Below are 23521 nucleotides of genomic sequence, written 5' to 3'. Positions count from 1 at the left end.
GCTCTTCACTTGAGCTTTTTAAAAGGAAAGATTAGAACTGCCTGGTTGGGATATGATTATGATTTGCGTGCAAAAGACCTGCCGCTACAACATACCCAGGCATTCCCTCCATGTTGCACTGGATACTCCTGGCATTGGTATCTGAATAGTGGTAAGTAGCTTCACATGACTTGCCAGGAAAGGGTTACCCATGTTCTAGAATAAACTTCATATTAGAAACTCAGTGAAGAGCAGCAGCAGAGAAAGGTGGCGCAGGGAGGGCAGAGGAATGGGCATGCTTGATCAGGGCCTGAGGTTCTAGGGGTATTTTCCACATCGTTTTTACATCACCAAACAGAACTGAACTTTTGCATGGCTAGAATTTTTGAAAATGCACAAACGTCCTTTTTTGAACGGTCCATTTCCCCTAGCAACTGCCTGTTTTGGGTCTGGCTACCTGTTAACAAAAGCCCAGGCCTCCACCGTCAATAAGACTCGCCAACAGCAAAATCTTTTGGGGGTGCTTAGCACTTTCCCTACAAACCAGGAGCTGGGCAGTGAAGAAACACACTAGCTAATGAATTGAGGTAGAGGAGTTCTCTCCCGTTTTGTACTCCTGGATACCTTCCTTTCTGCCTCTCTGTTTCAGGCCAGAAATGTGACTCTCTCAAGTTTCTCGGTTATTCTCACAAGTTTAACTGGGGAAGGAAAAAATGTACTGCCCCAATTGAGCGAGGGATAATCTGTGCATGGAAAGCAATTTCTGAACGCAGACCTCCCACGATGAATGTACAAGAGGCTGCTACGAGGGAACAGAAAATCCCCTCAAATTGAGCTTGTGGGGCTTACTTGCTGTAGACCACATGCCTACGGTTGTGCTGAGGTGCCCCCTCCCCAGCTTCCCACTTCCCCACCAGTCTAGACCCTTCTCCTTCTCTTCCTTCAAGAGCTGACACTGAGAACTATCTGCTGGGTGCAAGGAAAGAAACCGCTAAGAACTGCAAATGTGTGGTTGGTGCAAATGTGACACAGTGACTTTGCTCTTCTCCTCTGCAGTTGTGTGTGTGTGTGTGTGTGTGTGTGTGTGTGTGTAAAGTCACGGGGAACTGTGTGAGGGTATCAGATAATCCAATGTTTTCTAAAGAAAATTCACTCTCCGGGCCTTAAAAGGAAATATATATATGTATATATACACTGGGGGAAATCTGAATAAGGAGAACATTTATACAAAAAGCTATTTACTCTGCTAGCAATTTTCTCTATTCCCTTTGCTAATATTGCCGGCATTTGTGCGTTTGATCAAAAGCTTTATTCCTTCACAATCCCATTTCCTTTCCCAGTCCAGTTCTGTTAGTGAAGCCAATAAACTTACTTAGTGGGGAATTGTTTGGGGATTCAAGAACCATATCTTGCGGGGCCCGATTAGCAGGCCAGGTTGGTCCCCTCCCAAATGAGCAAATCTTGTGATTCTGAATTGCCACTGACTGTCGATACACGAGGGTACCTGCCGCAGTGGCGGCAACAGCTTCTAGCGGGCTTCGTAACCTGCCTGCTTGCGAGCAATAGATGGGTAACCATCGATGCAGTTTCCAGCCGATTCATATCACAGTGCTTGGGAATGGGATTATGCAGCATAATTTGTTGGCAAACCTGAGGCAGGAGGAACACAATATAAAATCTGATCGCTGGAGAAATGGAGAGAGGGAAGCGTCTCCCTAGGTCAGCCTACAATTACACCGCGATGCACATATTTCCAGTGCTATCTTTTAGTGTGATTTAAAAAAAAACAAACAAACAAAGGAGTGTTTCATTCTCTCAGCATGATCTAGCTTGCCAGCGCAGCCACGGTACTTGCATATGAAGCCAGTTTAATCCCACTGGCTTCGGGATAACTGGCAGGCCAATTTGTAATATTGCTGGAAGAAGCTACGCTGTTACCCCAGGGCTCAACACGGCTAGCCACATAAGCACACATTGATTCACAGGTTGATGTAGGTGTCGCATCCTCTAACAATGCAATGTGTTGCAAAGAAGCATTTCGCACACAGAAACATCTTGCCTATTGTTTATCCTCTGTTTATTCCATAAGGTGGAGATTGCTGGGAGTTTTGCACATATCCGAGCTGTTGCAAATCCCCTGGAGGACCTCGTTGCTTTTGCATCGGTGGGTCAGGATTTTTATAGGTTTCTACCCCCAAACATCCCATCTTAACGGGTTTGAGGACGTAGCTGGGAAAAGATCTATCAGTCAGGCAGCCTCCATTCATAGATACAGCATTCAAAAGGACTGGCCAACAGGTTGCTATAATAATGCATTTCCCCCACAAGACTGTAATATCTGCATTAAACCCACCCGACACAATTTGCCTCTGACTTAAGCAACTAAGCACATACGTTGTTTCAAGAGCTAATTTGGGGAGTGGATATGTCAATCTTTTGTTGTTGTTTTAACAGCCACCGCAAACATTTAAACATAAGACGTTAAGTGCAATACTGAAAGGCCTACATTGGCTCCAAAGACATTTCCAAGCACAATTCAAAGTGTTGGTGCTGACCTTTAAAGCCCTAAACGGCCTCGGTCCAATATACCTGAAGGAACGTCTCCACCCCCATCGATCTACCTGGACACTGAGGTCCAGCGCCGAGGGCCTTCTGGCGGTTCCCTCGCTGCGAGAAGCCAAGTTCCAGGGCACCAGGCAGAGGGCCTTCTCGGTAGTGGCACCCACCCTGTGGAACGCCCTCCCACCAGATGTCAAAGAGAAAACCAACTACCAGACTTTTAGAAGACATCTGAAGGCAGCCCTGTTTAGGGAAGCTTTTAATGTTTGACGGATTATTGTATTTTAATATTTTGTTGGAAGCCGCCCAGAGTGGCTGGGGAAGCCCAGCCAGATGGGTGGGGAATGAATGAATGAATGAATGAATGAATGAATAAATAAATAAATAAATGATTTACTACTACTACTACTACTACTACTACTACTACTACTACTGTTGCTGCTGTTACATGCATGGAACAGACTGCTGCTGGAACAGAAGATTTTCCCTTTCTCTCTTCCCTACAGCAACCCTCTGTGCACCCTCAAAATCTGCAGCCACAACACACACACACACACACACACACTCGCTCCAGGGGCTGCAGGGGGTAGGAAGGGAAAGCCTATGCACAGCACAGCATTAGATATATATAACCTGTAAGCTGAAATACCACACACGTATTTTGATCAAATTCGGTTAATATTTCAAAACATGTGACAAGGTTAGGAAACAAAATTGATGGGGGAAATGTAATCAATATTATGTTTTTTGGGGGGTGGGGGGGATGTAGTGGGATTCCTCAACATGTCATGAATTGCAGCTGTTGAACGTTGACTACCTGGGCAATAACAATAAAGCCATTATTAAGTGATGTCTTATGAAATGGCTGTTCTCCTGCTTCTCCCGGCCTTTCTCAAATCACTCGAAGGATCATTTATAAATCTTGAAAGGGGAAGGCTGCATTTTAATCGATGCACAGGACACCTCTCCAGCACATTTCGCGTAGGAGCTGAAAACGGCTGGGAAAATCAGAAAAGGGAGATAAATGGCATTTGCATCAAGAGTGCTAAAGGTAGAAGGCTTTAAAACATCCATCCTGAGAGCCAGGGAAAGGATGTGCACAGCCGCTGTGCTGACACCTCTAGATGATTTCCCTGAGATTAGGCTGAAATCATACACGAAAGCGGCATGGTTTATAGCAAGACAGGTTGATCGCCTCTGACCTCTGGCGCAGGGTAATTTGACTCAGGCAGGCACCCGTATATTCAAAACCGACAAGGTCAGGGGAAATGAAAAAAATGAGGTCTATTGGCTCTCCCAATATTTTCCCCTCTTTAATAAAGGTGACTCTGCTTTTGAACTGTGTTTAACACACTGCTATCACGTAGACAGATTTCCTGATTTAAAGCACCCCCACCTCCCCTTTTGTGAATAGGCTTCCCGGGGGGGGGGGAGTAGAGAAAGGCACAATACAAGCACCTATGTTACCCCCCCCCCAAAAAAGCAGGGTTATTAGTAGCTTGGGGCTGTAATTTAACTAAAAATATCACTGGGATGAGGACAAAGACAGAGGGCGGTTAAACACTCCCTATCCCAGCGCTAGAGCTCTGTGAGAAGGCACTGCACCTTACAGTTGTGCCTCCATCTGGGAAATGAAAAGGGTGTCTCCTGCCTTCTCCTGATCACCTCACACTCCCAAGCTGAGGCAGTACGTTGGGAGAGCAGGCAGCCATGAAAGCCCAGGGCGAAACTTATGGACTGTTGGCCGTCCCCCATATAGGGCAAAGCAACACTTGAGCTGTCCCCAAATTATCAAAATCCAACACCTCTTGAGAGTCCCATGGACTGCAAGAAGATCAAACCTATCCATTCTCAAGGAAATCGGCCCCGAGTGCTCACTAGAAGGACAGATCCTGAAGTTGAGGCTCCAGTACTTTGGCCACCTCATGAGAAGAGAAGACTCCCTGGAAAAGACCCTGATGTTGGGAAAGATGGAGGGCACAAGGAGAAGGGGACGACAGTGGACGAGATGGTTGGACAGTGTTCTCGAAGCTACTAACATGAGTTTGGCCAAACTGCGGGAGGCAGTGAAGGATAGGCGTGCCTGGCGTGCTCTGGTCCATGGGGGTCACGAAGAGTCGGACACGACTGAACGACTGAACAGCAACAACAAACACCTCGTTTGTGCCAGGGTTCACTAGGAATGAGCTATTTTCAGTAGCAAGGCTGAAGCCCGAGTTGTGTGCAATTGGGGTACAGAAATGCGCCTCTGGGCACGAGATTGTCTCTTCTACCCTTGCCACCCCACAGCAACAACAGATCAGCAAACCCACATGCCACTCCCTGCATGGCAGCTTTCTGCAGCATAGTTTATCATGGTGTGCCCTCATCTGCCACGAAAATGTTGTTGGGTCCTTCGTAAACCCCTGAATCAACAGCCCCTTTCTCTGTATCTGCTTTAAGTGTAGTATGAGAGAGGGGCAGGAGTAACTTTCTTTGTCCAGGGTGCATGTGTTCCAAACATCATAATTTTATTATTTGTACCCGGTCCAGCTGATTGGGTTGCCCCAGCGTCTCTGGGCAGCATCCAGCATATACAAAAACACAGTAAAACATTAAAAACTGCCTTCAGATGTCTTCTAAAGGTTGTATAGTTACTTATCTGCTTGACATCTGGTGGGAGGGCGTATCACAGGGCGGGTGCCGCTACCGAGAAGGCCCTGTGCCCGGTTCCCTGTACCTTCATTTCTCACAGTGAGGGAACCATCAGAAGGCCCTTGGAGGTGGACCTCAGTGTCTGGGCTGGATGATTGGGGGGTGGGTGGGGTGGAGACGCTCCTTCAGGTATAATCATAGCTCTGCACTGCACAGTGGAGTAGCAATCAAAATCCATCAGTGGGACTGGGATGGAGTCCAGACACTAGTGTACCAGTTGTGGTCCAGTGAACAGTGCCAGATTTAGGACAGTGTGGGTGTAGTGGTTAAGAGCAGTAGACTCGTAATCTGGTGAACCGGGTTCGCGTCTCCGCTCCTCCACATGCAGCTGCTGGGTGACCTTGGGCTAGTCACACTTCTCTGAAGTATCTCAGCCCCACTCACCTCACAGAGTGTTTGTTGTTGGGGAGGAAGGGAAAGGAGAATGTTAGCCGCTTTGAGACTCCTTCGGGAAGTGAAAAGTGGGATATCAAATCCAAACTCCTCCTCTTCTTCTTCTTCTTCATTGCATAGGGTGCCGAGTCAAGGGGGCGCCAAATGGAGAATATGCATAATTGTGACGATCTGTTTGGGGGTGTCAAATTTTGGCTTCGCGCAGGGTGCCATATTGCAATAAAACTCCAAAAAACAAAGCCCGCCCCCTGGCCCAGTGCCATGGGGCACTGGGGCAGGTCCCCCTTGCTCAATTGTGTGAGTTGCTGCAATGGCGAAGCTCAGAGTTGATGACTTATAGCCGAGTACCGGACGCACTCCATCTGCTGTTTTGGGCTGTCTTAACTGCTCAGTCTATACCACATGCTTATTTGATAATTCCAGCACAGTCTGAGAGAATGAGTCAAAAAACAAATATCCCAGGCCCTCTGTTCAAGCTCTGGCTGCTGAACAGGCTGTGTTTAGTCACACTCACGTGATGCCTTGCAGCATGCCCTGCCCACTGGAGAAAAACCTTATATATATATGTGGCCATAATGTGCCGCAGAATGCAGAAGCAGCCATAAAGGAGGCTGACTGCAGTGCCCTTGAGCAGACATCAGTGACTCCAGGGGCTGACAGAAACATGCACAGCATCGCATCTTCTTCTAGCATTTGGACACAAAAATGCAGAGAAGCTTTGGAGCTGCTGCTCAGTTCTGGGAAGCCTGCTCTGAGAGCCTTTTAAAGCCGTACAATTACCTTAATAAAATATAGCAGGGTGTTCTCGAGATTAATGGCCGAAAGAACGGTGATTTACAGCGGAGCCTTAAGCCAAGGCTATTTTGCATTAGCAGGGAAACGGGCGAAGGGAGCGTTTGGCACCAGAAATGCAAGAGTCCCCTCTTGTCATCTCCCAAGAGAAGCCTCGGAAAGGAAGAAAAAGATTGCAGAAAATTATTCTGCATTTAAGGGCAGAGGAGGAAGGGGAAAGCTGATGAACCACAATTATCTTTCCAAACATGCTTGTTACAGATGATGTCTGTATTTTGTAGGTGTGCATTTAGAGGGAGGTGAGATAATTATTTTTACATTGGGGAGGCAAAGAGAAACGGCTTCTGCCCATGCCTGCCTTGGATTGCGGCGAGATGTTCCTTGCTTTGGGTGGAAGGAAAATAGTTTACAAAACCCCCCATGTAAGCACAGAGGCTACCATTTACTCAAGAGTAGCCCTATGGCTAGGGGAGACCAGTGGAAATCTGCTTCTCTCGTTTGCACCTCCTCCCTTTCATTCCGAGGAGCTCGCGAGTCCATTTGGAGTTACCTTCATGGCAAACTTGTGCGTAGATGCAGCTCAACACATTTGAGGCAGAACATGCAAAAGGCCCTCCTTTTCCTCACTCTAATTCCAGGAAAAGAAAAATATAGAATTAAATACAGTGGTACCTCTGGTTATGGACGGGATCCGTTCTGGAGCCCCGTTCGCAATCTGAAAGGTCCGCAACCTGAAGCGCTGCGTCTGTGCATGTGCGCGATGTGATTCGGCGCTTCTGCACATGACGTCGTTTTGCACATGCGCAAATTGCCAAAACTGGAAGTAACTTCTGGGTTCGGTGTGTTCGTATCCCGTGACGAACGCAACCTGAAGCAATCGTAACCAGAGGTACGGCTGTAACTTGTTCACATGCTGCTATTCATAGCAAGCTTCTAGCAGAAAGCTGCCTCGCTTTGGTCAAATGATAGAGCTCGCCCCGCCTGTTACGCTGGGGAGAGGGCAGTTACCGTATTTTTCGCCACATAAGACGCACTTTTTTCCTCCTAAAAAGTAAGGGGAAATATCTGTGCATCTTATGGAACGAATGGTGGTCCCTGGAGCTGAATTGCCCAGGGGCCAAAAGAGGATCTTGCTTTTTATTTTACAAAGAGAAAAGGGGGTGTTGAAAGGACCCAGCTCAGCAGCTGATCAGCAAGAGATTGGGAGAGAGATAAGAGTCCCGGCTCCCTTTCAGCCCCGCCCTCCATTGTTGAATGTGCTGCCGAGGGAGGTTGTTTGTTTCCCCAGCGACATGTGACTGGCTGGTTAGATTATCTGTCTGGAAACTGTAGAAATGGCTCCCTTTCCTTCAGAAGCTGCAGAAATGTGAGTTGAACCCCATAAAAACAAAGCTTTTCCTCTTTGCTTTCCCCCCTTTGCAAAAGGAGCTTTGCTTTTCTCCCTTTGCAAAAAAAGCTGCAAAACTTTTAGCTGATCCTGAAGAAACCAGGGCTTTTCCCTTTGCAAAAAAAGCTGCAAAACTTTTAGCTGATCCTCAGAAAAACCCAGGGCTTTTAGAGGAGGAAAATCAGAAAAATATTTTTTCCCTTGTTTCCTCCTCTAAAAACGAGGCGCGCCCTATGGTCCAGTGCGTCCTATGGAGCGAAAGATATGGTATGTCAGGTGCTGCTGGGATCTATGGTCAGCTGCCCCGTGTGGTGGGCCATTGAACTGCAGGTTTCAGTCATCAGGCCCTGGACTGACTCCACCTGCCGAGGCTCGCCCCCTTGGGCCCTATAAAAGGGCTTTCTGCTCCAATGAGCCTTTCCTCAAGCAACACAGTCTTCTTGGCGTCTTCCTGCATCCTTGGTTTTGCCTCAGCCCTGCCTCTTGTTCCAGTCCAGATTAGTCACTTGCCCAATGGCTCATGGCTCTCTGTAGACGGCTGCCCACGCCCAGCCCTGTCTCGATCTCAGCACCATTCCACGGACTCAATGGCAGGGTTGAAATCTAAGCCTAGTTTTCCAAGGTCCATGTCTGACATTGTAGCCATTATTCCTCACAGTTTTCACTGAGAGCGATGGGTCAATTTCGGTTTCTCGATTTCGGTTTCTCGTTTTCCCACTCTTTAAGTTCAGTATTTGACATTTCCACAACAGATTGTAAGTCCCACCCCCTCACCCCCCAAAAAAAGGTCTTCAATAACTTCATCAGTTATATAGTGTGAATTTCCACGAATAAGCTCACTTCTGTAAGCAATTTTGCCTAATGCACACATTTTTTTGCCATGCCGTGTCCCCTAATGTGACGCGTTTTAATGTTTTTTTCACTCACAGACGCATTCTCTTGCACACTTCCCCCTAGCACACGGATCTTTGCGCACAATACCTGGCCGAAGATCTGCACTGCAAAATTCAGGCATCATATGGAAGGATGGCTATGTGTCTGTTTGCATATTGTTTCATACAGTAAGGTAGGTTCACCTTTCTATGTGAACTAGGCCAAAGATTCCTCCCTGTTCCTGCTCTCTGAATGCCTGGAATGAATTGCAACCACACACAGAGATATTGTGCAATTCTCCTGTTGCACAGGCTTAGCATTCAGCGCAGCCAGATCAATGACAACCAGCTTTCTTTTTGCAAACTCTTTTGAGTTTATATAAGGGCTAAAAAAAGAAAAAGAAAACCTCTTGCCAAATTTAAATGTTTAAATGAACCCAGCCAAGCTGAAATGTTTTGGACAGAGCTTCATACAAAAAACAAAATCTTCTGGTGTCGGCCTGACAACCTCTGGGTTGTGCTACATACTGAGAACTTCCACATGAGATTGTCGGTCTCTCGGTCTCTATACCTCGGTTCTCGAGTGCCCCAGAATTCGTACGTTTCAGCTCCTGATCGAAAACCAGAAGTGAGTATTCCAGTTTTCAAAAGTTCTTTTGGAAGCCGAACGTCTGACAGGGCTTCCACGGCTTCTGATTGGTTGCACGAGCTTCCTGCAGCCAATCAGAAGCCGCGCTTTGGAAGTCAAACGGACTTCCAGAACGGATTCTGTTCGACTTCCGAGGTACAACTGTATATATAATCCACCTGGGCTTTGGACACAGGATGCCACCAACTCACAAAGAAGTCAGAATGTGGACAAAAGCAGAAACCCTGCTGGTTTCTGGGTGGCAAGGACCTAAAGTCCTACAGGCAAAATATGGACCTCTGGTCTCTCTCTCCCTCTCTCTCTCTCTGCCCCCTGGAAATCTCTTCAGGCCACACCCAGAAGATATTATTTGGCATCACAGGGAACTGCTGATTGGCCGAGACTCCCTGTGTATCGCACCCCCAGCGATGTACACTGCCTTTTCGATGACTTTTCCTGCCCTACTTCCCCCACCCCGGGGTCCTTTGCCCCTGCCCTCCTCTCCCATCTGCTGGAGCAAGAATTCCCATTTGGCCTCATGTCAGGAGAAGGGTGAGGTGGGTGGAAGACTTGGGAAGGAGCAGGGCCCAAACGCCAGGGCTCCATCTGCCACCTGTACTTTAGGAAAGCAATCCCTTCCAGTCTGAAAATGGCCGGAGGTTGGGAGCTCTGATTGCAGCATCTAAGCTTGCTTGAGGTGCTCCAACCTAGATGCTGCCACAAGTTCTGCCAGCTCACTGTATTAAATAGAGTACTCCATCCTCTTCCCTTCCTTTGTAGACTGCAAATGTTAAAAGGATTACGGATACCTGAAGCGTTAATGAAGCCAACCCCGTGCATCATGGAAAACATACGGCCTAGTTTTAATTTAAATCTGCCACGTGTTAAAATTTGATTTGGATTCCAGCACATTCTTATTTTTTAAAAAAGGGTGCAGACACCACTTGCCTTTTCCAAAAACCGCTCATTATAAGTTAAACGCTGATAATTCAGTCACACCACCTCTCTTGCTAGCAGAAGCTCTTCATCTTTTTATCCTCTCCTACGTGGAAAGCATTTTGCAGCCAAGAATGTTGCCGCTTAAAAATTATAGCTGCTTGAAGTCTGACCCTAACAACCCACTTGCCATTCTGACTTCCAACACTTGCCCGTCAGGATTCCTCTAACTGCTCGTATTTGTTCCTCGGGGCTCCCTCCATCTCCAGAGTAATCAATCAAGTTCTTTTGGTGAATCCATCTAACATGCCTGAAGGCAGCGGGATTATGAAAATTGATACCCACTGAGAACATGACCATTTTTGTTCCCCATTAGCGCTTTATCCAGATTAAGACAATATGAAAGATGAAAAGCTAATTGCTCTAATGAACTGATTCATTTCATTGAACATGGCGTGGGTGGGTAGGAAGGGATGCAGATTTTTTTTTAAGACTTGCAAAAGGCTTTTAAATGCTGAAGGGTTGATAGGAATGATCTAGGTGCTTTCAGTTCACCCAGGCAATTTATTTAATACGACTTTTTCAACAATTATCCACTGGCCAGTGGTAAGATGCAACTCAACAGCAGTTTCCTTGCTAAACTGGGAAGTATGGCATACGGTGTCTGTAAAAAACGAAGTGCGGATCTGTTAATTACTTGCGCAGATTCTGCTAATTCCCACCAGCTGTGTTAACCCGTGTTTCTTGGTGGCGTATGAGTAGAGGGGGTGCTGATATCCCCACACCCCTTTTATTTAGAAACATCCCTCTTAATCTGAGAGGTTTGTTGCCCTTGTAAAAACAGCCATCTGCTTTGAAATAGGTAAACTTATGTGAAATCAATTCTCTTCTAAATAAAAAAGTGAGCCTAATAATCAATCCACAGCCCTAGACAAATAGCGCAGATTTGCATAAAGGTAGACAACACATCCCGAGGAGCGCAGAATCAAATGGCTACGCCAGGAGTGAGGAACCTTTGACCATCAAGAGATGGTGCTGGACTACAACTCCCACCATCCTTGACCATTGGCTATGCTGGCTGGGGAAATGGGACCTCCTGGCAAATAGAAGGGGAAGAAATGGAGGCAGTGAGAGATTTCACTTTCTTGGGTTCCATGATCACTGCAGATGGTGGCAGCAGTCATGAAATTAGAAGACGCCTGCTTCTTGGGAGAAAAGCATTGACAAACCTAGCCAGCATCTTAAAAAGCAAAGACATCACCTTGCCGACAAAGGTCCGTATAGTTAAAGCTATGGTTTTCCCAGTAGTAATGTACGGAAGTGAGAGCTGGACCATCAAGAAGGCTGATCGCCGAAGAATTGATGCTTTTGAATTATTGTGCTGGAGGAGACTCTTGAGAGTCCCATGGACTGCAAGAAGATCAAACTTATCCATTCTCAAGGAAATCAGCCCTGAGTGCTCACTAGAAGGACAGATCCTGAAGTTGAGACTCCAGTACTTTGGCCACCTCATGAGAAGAGAAGACTCCCTAGAAAAGACCCTGATGTTGGGAAAGATGGAGGGCACAAGGAGAAGGGGACGACAGAGGATGAGATGGTTGGACAGTGTTCTCGAAGCTACTAACATGAGTTTGGCCAAACTGCGGGAAGCAGTGAAGGATAGGCGTGCCTGGCGTGCTCTGGTCCATGGGGTCACGAAGAGTCAGACACGACTGAACAACAACAAATGAGTAGAGGGGGTGCTGATACCCCCCACACCCCTTTTATTTAGTAGCATCCCTCTTAATCTGAGAAGTTTGTTGCCCTTGTAAAAACAGTCATCTGCTTTGAAATAGGTAAACTTATGTGAAATCAATTCTCTTCTAAATAAAAAAGTGAGCCTAATAATCAATCCACAGCCCTAGACAAATAGCGCAGATTTACATAAAGGTAGACAACACATCCCGAGGAGCACAGAATCAAATGGCTACGCCAGGAGTGAGGAACCTTTGACCACCCAGAGATGGTGCTGGACTACAACTCCCACCATCCTTGACCATTGGCTATGCTGGCTGGGGATAATGGGAGTTGTAGTCCGGCAACATCTTGAGGACCACTCCCCACCCCACCCCAGGGCTAGACAGCATCCCATGGACGTCATCTATTCCAGTCCTTTACCCAAAGAGAAAAGGATCCTTCACAAATTCAATATGTATTTGTGCAAATTCATCTGATGGTTTTCATTACTCATCGGTTTCCCTTGAAATTCCTCAGCTGTTTTGCCCGAGAAGGACACATAAAACCCCGACTTAACGGATGTACTTCACATAAAATCTCAGCGCCAACAGAGGAGGAGTTTGGATTTGATACCCCACTTTTCACTACCCGAAGGAGTCTCAAAGCGGCTAACATTCTCCTTTCCCTTCCTCCCCCACAACAAACACTCTGTGAGGTGAGTGGGGCTGGGAGACTTCAGAGAAGTGTGACTAGCCCAAGGTCACCCAGCAGCTGCATGTGGAGGAGGGGAGACGCGAACCCGGTTCCCCAGATTACAAGTCTGCCACTCTTAACCACTACACCACACTGGCTCTCGAAGCTATCATTTGAGCTCTATCCCATCAATGCACATTGAGGTGCGCTGCAGGTAAGAATGAGGAGTTATTTGGGTCCCCATTGCTGTCAGGGTCAGCACAATGCAAGGGATAGTTTCTCAAAATTGGGGCGCTGATCCATTTCTACACATAATTCATTTAGGGCTATGCAGATTTGAAACGGCTGTGGCTAAGCTATTCCACCCCCAAAAAGGCACCTGACGATGGGCAAGCTAACCAGATACACATCCTAATTAGCAAAGGTTTTTCCAAATGTGCCTTTTGAATGGCAGCTTTCTTGCCTTGTTTTGCTGTAGCCGAGCTATCTTGAACCCCCTGGGACGTTTTGAAATGATGTGTCTCGTCCCCTGGGTACGCTCTCCTGAGAAATCTGGCATAATCGCAATCAGTAACTGAACACTTTAGCAGAATCCCAAATGAATCATATGAGTTGGCTCAGCTGATCAAGATGATTATGTTCCTAACAAGCACTGACAGAAAGGAAAAAAACTGGGAGTGGTAAGCTATCGCTGAGGCTTGAATCCTATGCATAAATGGGGTTTGATCCTTGTCTGAGATTAGTCAAGCAGAGCACCACAGATAGGAATCCTGATCAGGGTTTAGTCTTCACCTTGGAACCCAACCCCATCCCAGATGTATGGATGCTATAGATATAGCTGCCCACTAGTGAGGAGAAAACTTTCTGCATATGGTTAAAGCTGTTTTTTCTCACCATTTGTGTCATTTCAGTGACACAACACTGGAAATCATGAACTGGGCTTTAGCAATCTCTTGGCTGAAATTAAGCCGTGTTTTTAAGGTTTGTTGAAAACAAGGATCTAGCCAAATGCGAGTTTCTTCAAATTAAGGGTCCTACAAAATATAAGCACCAATTCTCCTTCCCAAAATTTGTCGTGGGGTGTGTGTGTGTGTGTGTGTGTCTTTCTTACAGCTGTCTCCAGCTTTCGCCAAGCTCTGCCAGGAGCTGAGTAAACGTTGACCCTCTCTACATCTAAAAAATCAGACCTATTTTCTGCCATCCTTTGGCTCACGAGATCTCAGATCACATAAAAAAAAGGAACATTGTCAGATCTTCAAGTTTGGGCTGATCTGTAACTATGGAATATGGACATGAGTAGGAGTGGAGGATGAGCGTCATACCCCCAGATCACCTTCTGTGAGCAGGATGTGTGCTGTAACAAAAAACAAAAACAAAAACCTTACCCACACAAGTTGATCTTCGGTATTATGCGTGCTCCTTCCTTCTCGGATAGATTGCTCATATTGAGTAGACTATTTGTGTGAATTGGTAAGAGGGAGAAGTGACATACGAATCGGCCCAAGAGACAGGGTCCTGTAAGGCACCGGGAGTCTCAAACTGGGATTAGTTGTGACCAGATTTCAGTGCTACTGAGGGAGCCCATCTGATGAAGGAATTGAAGCCTAGACAGAAGGCCCGTCAGCTAGTTAGTTAGTCAGGAACTGGTCAGGTCATCCGGTGGACCAAAACAACTCTAAAATGGATGGTTGACCGGAGATGTAAGCAATCTGAAGGGACTTTCTTTCATATGTGGTGGGTGTGCCCTAAGGTGAAGGACTTTTGGGAAAAGGTTTATAATGAATTGAAAAAAATTCTTAGACATACCTTTAAGAAAAAACCTGAAGCCTTTTTGTTAGGCATTTTAGGTAAGGACATTCCAAAATGTGATAGAAATTTAGTTTGGTATGCCACAACAGCTGCAAGAGTCTTAATAGCAAAGAACTGGAAATTGGAAGAACTACCTACTATTGAACAATGGCAGATGAAGATGTTGGAGTACATGGAACCTGCGGAAATGACTGGGAGAATCCGTAATCTGAGAGACGACGCGGTGGAGAAAGAATGGGGAAAATTTAAACTGTATTTAAAAAAGTATTGTAATATTTAAAATTTTTGTTTCTAGAAGAAGGATAGGCTGTCATATGTATAATCTGAAGTAAATAATGAGAATTTTAGGAGATTATAGATTATAGAAATTGATTCAGAAATAGTCTTAGATATAAATGGTTTTAGATTTAAAAGATTTTATGTTTAAGATTGAATGGTATTTATAAAACATGTGATAAGGGTTAAATTCGGAAGTTACGTGAAATATTCTCGAGGGACGTAAATAAGGGGAAACAGGAGGAAGTCTGTAAAAGATGATAAGAAGATGGAGTTTTTTAGTATAATGATGTATTTTTTGTTGTTATTTTTGGATGTTTCTTTTTTCCTTTTTTTACTGTTTTGTATTTGGTTTTTTTTTGTCTTTTTTGTTAAATTTGTGGTTGATTTTGGAAAATACAATAAATATTATTTGAAAAAATAATAAAATAAAATGGATGGTTGACCTTTTGGGGCCTGGGGGCAACTCTCTGAAAGCCATGTGCTGGTGATGGATGTGGCGAACACGCACCTCCTTGGGTGTGTATAGACACACACACAGCATGCACACACGCACATATTCAGACACACAACTTAGCTATGCAGGCAAATGCAAACTCAGATAGTCTCTGCCAATCGGAAGAGGGGCAAGGGGTGGGCAATTCCTGCACACCAGGCTTTGCTATGCACGGAAAAGCCTTCCACTTACCTTGCAAAGGAACCTCTTCTCCCCCTGACGCAGTGCCAACGGAGGGTACAAGCGCTTAGGAAACAGGGAGGAGTGTCCCTTCTGAGCACTTCTGCTTCCTTCTTCATAACTTCTTGTTATGGACTGCTGGACTGGACTGCAAGTGATGTGCAGCCAACAGCAAAAGTATAAAGCCATCTCTCGCACAGTGTTCAATCAGGCCAGGTGTGGGCAACCTTTGCCCCTGCCAGCCGATAGTGCTGAACTACAACTCCCATCAGTCCCAACAAGCTCGGGCAATGGGCAGGGAAGATGGGAGTTGCAGTTTGGCAACATCTGGAGGTGCCAAAGGTTTCCCACAACTGAATTAAACATTGGGGCAGGGTGGGGAAAGAAGCAACAGCAGCACTTTTCTGTTGTGCCATCTAATTATACCCTAAGAATCCTGAGGTAAAGGTAAAGGTAAAGGGACCCCTGATCATTAGGTCCAGTCGTGTCCGACTCTGGGGTTGCAGCGCTCATCTTGCTTTATTGGCCGAGGGAGCCGGCGTACAGCTTCTGGGTCATGTGGCCACCATGACAAAGCCGCTTCTGGCGAACCAGAGCAGTGCACGGAAATGCTGTTTACCTTCCCGCCGGAGCGGTACCTATTTATCTACTTGCACTTTGAGGTGATTTCGAACTGCTAGGTTGGCAGGAGCGGGGACTGAGCAATGGGAGCTCACCCCGTCGCGGGGATTCGAACCGCCGACCTTCTGATCAACAAGCCCTAGGCTCTGTGGTTTAACCCACAGCGCCACCCGCGTCCCTGCCATCTAATTATACTCTAAGATTCCTGAGGTACAACAAAGGAAAACGAAGGGAAGCGGGCCGGCACAGACAATGCCAGGGGAGCTGTTTCCTCCCCAAACACACACCAGCAACTTTAGATCTTCCTATACAGTAAGCCCACAACTTATGTGGGGGTTACTTTCCGGGGGTCAAGCATAAAGCCAACATTACGTATAGTCCGTTGGGTTCAATGGTGGGCGGGACTGCCAGTCAATTTTCCCCAGGAAGCTGCCCCCCTTTTAAAGTAATTATTTTTTGACATGCGCATAATTTGTGAGTTTACTGCATCCATAAAAATGTAAAGCTGCAGAGCTAGATGGACCAAACTCAATATAAGGCAGTGCCCTGTGATTCCCCATGTGCTTCTACAGAGCCTCTGAGCTTCTGCAGATCAGCTGAAGATAGGCATGGGAAACACAACTCTAGATTGCCCTTAGCTCAGTCAACGAGCTACTCTTATGTATAGTTTATGTGGGAAGCAGCATCCTTGTCCTTGTTGTTCAGGCTGCGTATACACCATGCATTTAAAGCATATTTAACCCCCCCAAAAGAATTGCATTTACCCCTCAGCACCCGTAACAAACTAGTTTCCAGTATTATCTGATGGTGTGTAAGCAGCAGCAGCTGCGCACTCAAGATCAATTCGTGTGAAACGGCTATCCCACCGCCGACTTGAGTCATTCTCTGCATTCATAACCAAGAGCGGGTTTCAAATTTTTCGACGTCGGCTCGACATTCGCCAGGATGACCAAAGTGTCTGGTCTTTCAAAGTATGACTATGGTTTATGTGGTGGCTGTGGTCTACTCTAGTGAGATGAAATCGGGGGCTGTTTGCTTTATTCCTGGCATAACAGCAGAATAATCTTCAGCAAAAAATAAATAAAAAAGTGGAGTGGTGATATAATCCAACTCCCCCCAACCCTTCCTTCACTTCACTTCAAATCAGTGGCTTTAATGTATTAAGATTTAAGCCTCAAATTTCAAAGTGGAGGTGATCAAAGTGTTTTAATGTCAACTCCTCCTGGAGGACTTGATAAGCTTCCATATTTCCCCACTTGGGTGACGGAAATCTATAGCCTCACATTCCAGCGATCTTTAGTCATCTTGCCTGTCCTCTTGCCTTGCAATTCTATGTTTTCTGTTCTTGTTCAGTACACAATAACTTCAGCCATGTTTGTGGTGCTGTAGCTTCAGTTTCCCCCAGTCCCCAATCTCACACCTACCATTTGACTATTGAAGAAGAGGAGGAGTTTGGATTTGATATCCCGCTTTATCACTACCTGAAGGAGTCTCAAAGCGGCTAACGTTCTCCTTTCCCTTCCTCTCCCACAACAAACACTGTGTGAGGTGAGTGGGGCTGAGAGACTTCAGAGAAGTGTGACTAGCCCAAGGTCACCCAGCAGCTGCATGTGGAGGAGCGGAGACGCGAACCCGGTTCACCAGATTACGAGTCTACCGCTCTTAATTTAACCACCACACCACGCTGGCTCACCTGATTACCCCCTCTCTCTTGGGTGAAACACACCGTTAAGGCTCTACCCTGAAAGAATAGATCTAAAGACCCCTAGGCAATACACACGCGCACACATATTTGGAAATGCATTTTCGTTCAGACACACTGTTCTTATGATCCGAAAGGGAGGAGAAGGGGGACAAAAACCAGATATATGTATAAAAAATAGCATCATTTTATTACATTCCACACAGTACATTGTCAAGAATTTCAAAATTCCACAAGATATTTTTCACACACAGGCAACTGGGTGATGTTGACAATGTCACAGCTGTTAAGGGGAAGGAGTGAAAAGTGGCAGTAAAAATCACGGGAGGGTGGCAGGGCAGTCTTTGGCGAATATCTAAAAATGGGATCTCTCAATCGGGTTAAAACACACCCAGGCTGAGCATATTTAAACTACTGTGAAATCTGGAATACAACTGGAGGTATTTACACTTGACTGCTGTTGGTGGGTGGGGGTGGGGAGATCAGGAAAATCAACCAGAGGGAAAGGTTTACATTTTTCTCGTTTTACTTAATTTAATATATTTTTTATCCCACCTTTCCTTCCAAAGGAGCCCAGGGTGCCAAATTCACTTTGGAGATTTCCTATCACACGTGCCAGGGATACAGAAATTAAGGTACTTACTAACATTCTTTACTTCCACACTGGAAGATGTTTTCTTGGGGGCCCACAAGAACGAACAGACCACATCTCAAAAGGTGGCTTCTGCTTATCTCCTGGCATAAGATGAAGTCAAGGTGTCTCTCCCCCCCAAAAAATATATATATATTCTGTGATCTGGGACAGGTGATCGCTTTGCTCTCACAAATCCCTTCTTTCTAGATGCGGTTCATAAGCACACACGCTCCTTTCCCCAATCCCACCCCCATATACACTCTGCACTTTAAAGAACATTTCTCCCCAATAAACAGCACTGTGTAGCATTTTAAACCAGCTAAGCAAGCATCTGGGCAGAGTAAATTTGCTACATGCACTAGAGCATGCTACCTGAATAACACAGGGCGGAAGGATGTGACAAAGACATCCCAAGATAAAAGTGTTCATTTTGGGGAACTGGCAAAGAATATCCACTCTCTTTCATGACCCATGCCAACCCTGTGCATACATGGGAGTTTGTCCCGCGTGGTTGTATCAGGGACAGGTCTTGGGGTCGGTCACACTTCCATTGTCCCGTGCCTAGAAAGTGTGGGGCAAGCAGAGGTGTCCACCGGCTCCAAGACACAGGGCTGAGTGGTTTCCCCCTTGCCCGGCTCCTTTCCCAGGGAAAAACCACTCTCTAAATCGGAAGAAATATCTGGAAAACCTGATTGCTGTTTGCTCTGAATGAGCGCCAAAGAACAGTTTTCCCCAGGGGGAGCAGCAGGACAAGAGGAAACCTGGATATGCCCTCAGTGATTTTAGTAGAGCTTCCATAAGAGGCATACCCAATGGAAAGCACTCATGACTTTCACCCCCAGTATTACTACTACGCTACTACTCTCGCCTGAATTCTCAGTTTTCACATGAGAGAGAAATGGCAGACATGAACTTTAAGAAGGATATAGCAAGTAGTCATGGCTGGGTTTTTTTTTTTTGTTTTTTTTAAGCAAACGAAGTGTTCAGTGGAGATGTATTTTGCCAGAAAATATGTCAGATTTAACTGTTCCAACCACCTTTGTGTGTTATCACTTGATAAATTCTATATAAGGCATTTCCATTGCATTACTTCAGAGCAAAATCAATAGATAGAGGCTTCATTATACCATCTTCGTTAAAGATGCAGAGATAGTTGGGTTTTAAGCAGGCCCTATTCTCGGGGCTTTGGTTGACAGATGTCATTACCAACATCTTAAGAAGCAACATGGCCACGAAAGTAAATTGTGTCAGGCAGCCATTTATGTCAACGTGGAGAGAGAAAACAAGGGGGCAAAGCGTCCTTTGTGTCTTTTTTTCAAAATTACTAGTAAAAACACAATGGCGGCATTTCCTTGCTCTCGCCAAAAAAAAAAAAAAGAAAAAAAAAAAAGAAAGCATCACCAAGAGTGAGGTTTACGTATAAAATAAAATAAACCTCAGATTCGTGGAGCTATAGCATTTTTTCAAAACCTTACATCTATTGGCATCTATGCATCTCTCTAAGGCTGGGTTTAACAGATAAACTGAACATTCATCACAAGTTTCTCTCTCTTTTTTTTTTTAAATAAGGCAACTTGAAAAATATTTGTTTTGTTGAGGGATTAATTCCACTACCAAAACGATGGCTATGTTTTTTGTGATTTCTGGGGTGTGTGTGTGTGTGGGGGGGAACCCTATAAGACCATCTTCAAGCCTTTCTCAGTTCTTCCCCATCATACACTGTGGTGTTTTGTTCGCCCTATCTTTAGGCTTGCCATTTAAAATTTTCCACGGGCCCAGCCTCTCCCACACCCCCCTCCCCAAGTCAGTATGAACCTGCTGACGTTTTCATTAAGGATATCAAATGTAAACCCAGCCACAGCTAGATAAGGCAACAAAAAGCATCGTTCACTTCTCCTAGTAAACAAACCAGTGTATCTGTCCTCAAAAAAAGGAAGGTGTTCCGGGCCTTCCGCGAGGCAGGGCAAGAAAAAAAGAACTCCCTTGCGAAGGTCACAGCGGCACAGGCAAGCCCCAAAGGACCTTTTCGAAATAGCCAACCAGCCAATTTCCCCCCACACATGCACACTTACATACATAGATAAGAGATAATACAAGCACACGCAACTTTACTCTGGCATACCCCTCCTGACTCAATTCTTGCAAGTTGTCTACCGGGGACAAAAATAAAAACCCAAGTCCTTGAGAAACGAAATAAAAGGAGCATTCACTTTCAAAGAGACTGGGGTGGGTTGGGGGGAGGCAAGTCTCCTCTCGCGATCCACGATGCAGCATTTATAAGAGTTTTGTCAAAAGAACCAAGGGGAGATGTCTATAGAGTTCACAGATAATGCTGGGTGAGGAGGAAAAGTGCAAAATTGAGGCAACGTCTTTGAAAGTCTTTTCTTTTTTTAAAGTTTTTTTTTGTGTGTTTGTGTTTTATTGTGTGTTTCCTGGCTCCGCTCTCAGCAATGCGAACTGCGGTCTTGCTCTAGCTTTATCGTTAAGGTGGGCTCCACCGCCAGTGGGGCCCCGCTGGCATAGTGGGAGGTTTTGTAGGTGATGGAGTGATCGCTCTTCTTGGCCGCATAGCGGAAGCGGTGGTAGTGGAGCACAAGGGCCAGCACGACGGAGACCACAACCAGAACAGCACCTCCGGCGGCCATAACGTAATACCAGTAGGCTGGGATGGGCTGCACTGACACCGTGTCCACTGTGGGCTCGTTCCCTGGCAGAAGGGTGCCCCCTGGGGGAGAGACAGAAGAACGTTGCTAGGTGGCATTCATGCAGGCTCACAAAAGCACACACACACACACACACACAGATACATGCGTTTCAAGAGTTCTCAGCAACTTAAATAAAGTTCTGCATGACCAAGCTTTCCCCTGGGTGGGAACCGAATTTGGATTTTTGACAAGCAGGCAATTTAAAAGCATTTCATTAATTAGGCTTGGGAGGAGGAAGAGGGGGGGGGAAGAGGATGTAAATGTTGTTCGTAGCCATTATATTTGGAAGGAACAGCTTCCGCACCGCCGCCGCCGCCCCCCCTGCCCCCACCGCCGCCTTGCGCTCCCTGCCACAACCACCCACAATCAGCTCCGTCTTGTTTCAGCGTGGCACTTGTTTGTCAAGCAATGACAAAACACGTCACGTTTTCTAAAACAAGTGACAAGGGTTTAATTGCCAAGTACGAAGGAGGTTGTGACAGGATCACAGAAGAGATTCTAGAGATGAAAAACACGCTTCGTTCCTTTTTTATTTATTTTTTTGCAGGGGGGGAGGCGGAAAAGGAATCTGGAGGCAAGACTCTGCCCTCCCGCGGGTCATCATGCTTCAGAGACCCAAAAATTTTAAGGCCATCCCCACCGCAATCCTATCTTCTATAATTTGGGCGTGGCTTTCCAAATCACAGCTAAACCAGGACCTCTGGGCAGAAGTAAGACGCACTGTGTTCAGTGAAGCTTACTCCCCAGTAAGTAAGGCTTATGGTAACAGTCTCACACTGCAATTCTTTTCCGTCCTACTCAGAAGTGAGACCTGTTGAATTCAGTAAGGCTTACTCCCAGGTGACTATAAATAAATTTGCAGCCTGTGTGTGTGTGTGTGTTACTAATGACAGCTTCATATTCAACAACTACAGCAAGCTACAAATTCAGGCTTTACAACTCTCCTGGAATCTCTGTATTTCCAATGTTTACGTTTTTTTACCCCCCCCCCCCCATCCACGTTGTGTCTTGAGGACCAGAGGAGATGCGAAGAGGCCAACCACATTTACATATCCCCATGTCTTTCCCATTCAGGTATAAAGCAGTGAATAAAAAAGCTCCCGTGCTGGATCAGGCGAAAGGCTCATCTGGTCCAGCATCCTGTTCTGTTGAGTGGACAACCAGATGTCTATGAGAAGAAGGTAAGCAGGACCTAACAGCACCCTCCCCCCTTGCGACAGCGGAGGCAGAACACAGCCACCATGTCTAGCAGCCACTGACAGTCTTGCTCTTCATGAATTTGTCTAATCCTCTTTTCAAAGCCACCAAATTTGGTAGCCGTCTCTATGCACTGTGTGAAGAAGGACTTTCTTTTGCCTGTCCCGAATCTTCCAGAAACCAGCTTTATTGGATGGCGCCGAGTTCTAGCAGTATGAGAGAGAAAATCTCCTCTATCCACTTTACTCACACCATCACATCTCCTTTTCTCTAAACTAAAAACCCCCAAATGTTGTAGCCTCCTCATAGGGCGGTTGCTCCACCCCCTGGCTCCACGTTGAGTTATTCAGAAAGCTGCATATGCTTCAGGTGCTATATTTTGCATGGAATGCAAAGATGCAAGGAAAACATGCCTAGCGGTGTTGCTGGGAAGACCCACGAGTCCCCATCCAGACCCCCTTGCCCGTGGGAGCAGTAGCAGGGTGCAAACATCATGGCGGGGAAACTGTTTCTCTACCTTAGGGCATATTCATTTAAGGGTGAACATAAGAAGAAGTAGAAGAGGAGTTTGGATTTGATATCCCGCTTTATCACTACCCGAAGGAGTCTCAAAACGGCTAACATTCTCCTTTCCCTTCCTCCAGTATGGAGCCAGTGTGGTGTAATGGTTAAGAGCGGTAGACTCATAATCTGGGGAACTGGGTTCGTGTCTCCACTCCTCCACATGCAGCTGCTGGGTGACCTTGGGCTACTCACACTTCTTTGAAGTCTGTCAGCCACACTCACCTCACAGAGTGTTTGTTGTGGGGGAGGAAGGGAAAGGAGAATGTTAGCCGCTTTGAGACTCCTTCGGGTAGTGAAAAGCGGGATATCAAATCCAAACTCTTCTTCTTCTTCTTCTTCTTCTTCTTCTTCTTCTTCTTCTTCTTCTTCTTCTTCTTCTTCTTCTTCTTCTCCCCCACAACAAACACTCTGTGAGGTGAGTGGGGATGAGACACTTCAAAGAAGTGTGACTAGCCCAAGGTCACCCAGCAGCTGCTGCATGTGGAGGAGCGGGGATGCGAACCCGGTTCACCAGATTACAATTCCACCGCTCTTAATCACTACACCACACTGGCGTAGGCGTAGGTGTAGATAGGAAGTCAAGATTACATTGCCTTGGGTCCAAAGGATCTGCCCAGTCTAAGAGGACTCCACAACTGGGTCACTCTCTCTGAGTGGGTGGGTCACTGGGCATCCCACACTCACTCTC

At 46.2% G+C, this 23521-nt stretch overlaps 1 protein-coding gene across 3 annotated transcripts in view; it reads right to left on the bottom strand.

The window, feature by feature from the left end:
* NRP2 (neuropilin 2) overlaps positions 1-23521 on the bottom strand; it is a 216527-nt gene that overhangs the window by 13203 nt on the left and 179803 nt on the right. Inside the window, exon 16 of one of the 3 annotated variants that reach the window (XM_033170016.1) lies at positions 20651-21092. The exons of the other annotated variants lie outside the window; for them this stretch is intronic. Coding sequence (XP_033025907.1) covers positions 20812-21092 — 281 coding nt within the window. The 3' untranslated portion in view covers positions 20651-20811. Of the gene's footprint in view, positions 1-20650; positions 21093-23521 lie in introns of those variants that run through there. 3 annotated transcript variants of the gene reach the window in all.

This window comes from Lacerta agilis, chromosome 1 (assembly GCF_009819535.1).
Source record: "Lacerta agilis isolate rLacAgi1 chromosome 1, rLacAgi1.pri, whole genome shotgun sequence".
Lineage (NCBI taxonomy): Eukaryota > Metazoa > Chordata > Lepidosauria > Squamata > Lacertidae > Lacerta > Lacerta agilis.
Note: the sequence above shows the minus strand (reverse complement) of the source record. Positions and strands in the feature narration are given on the sequence as shown.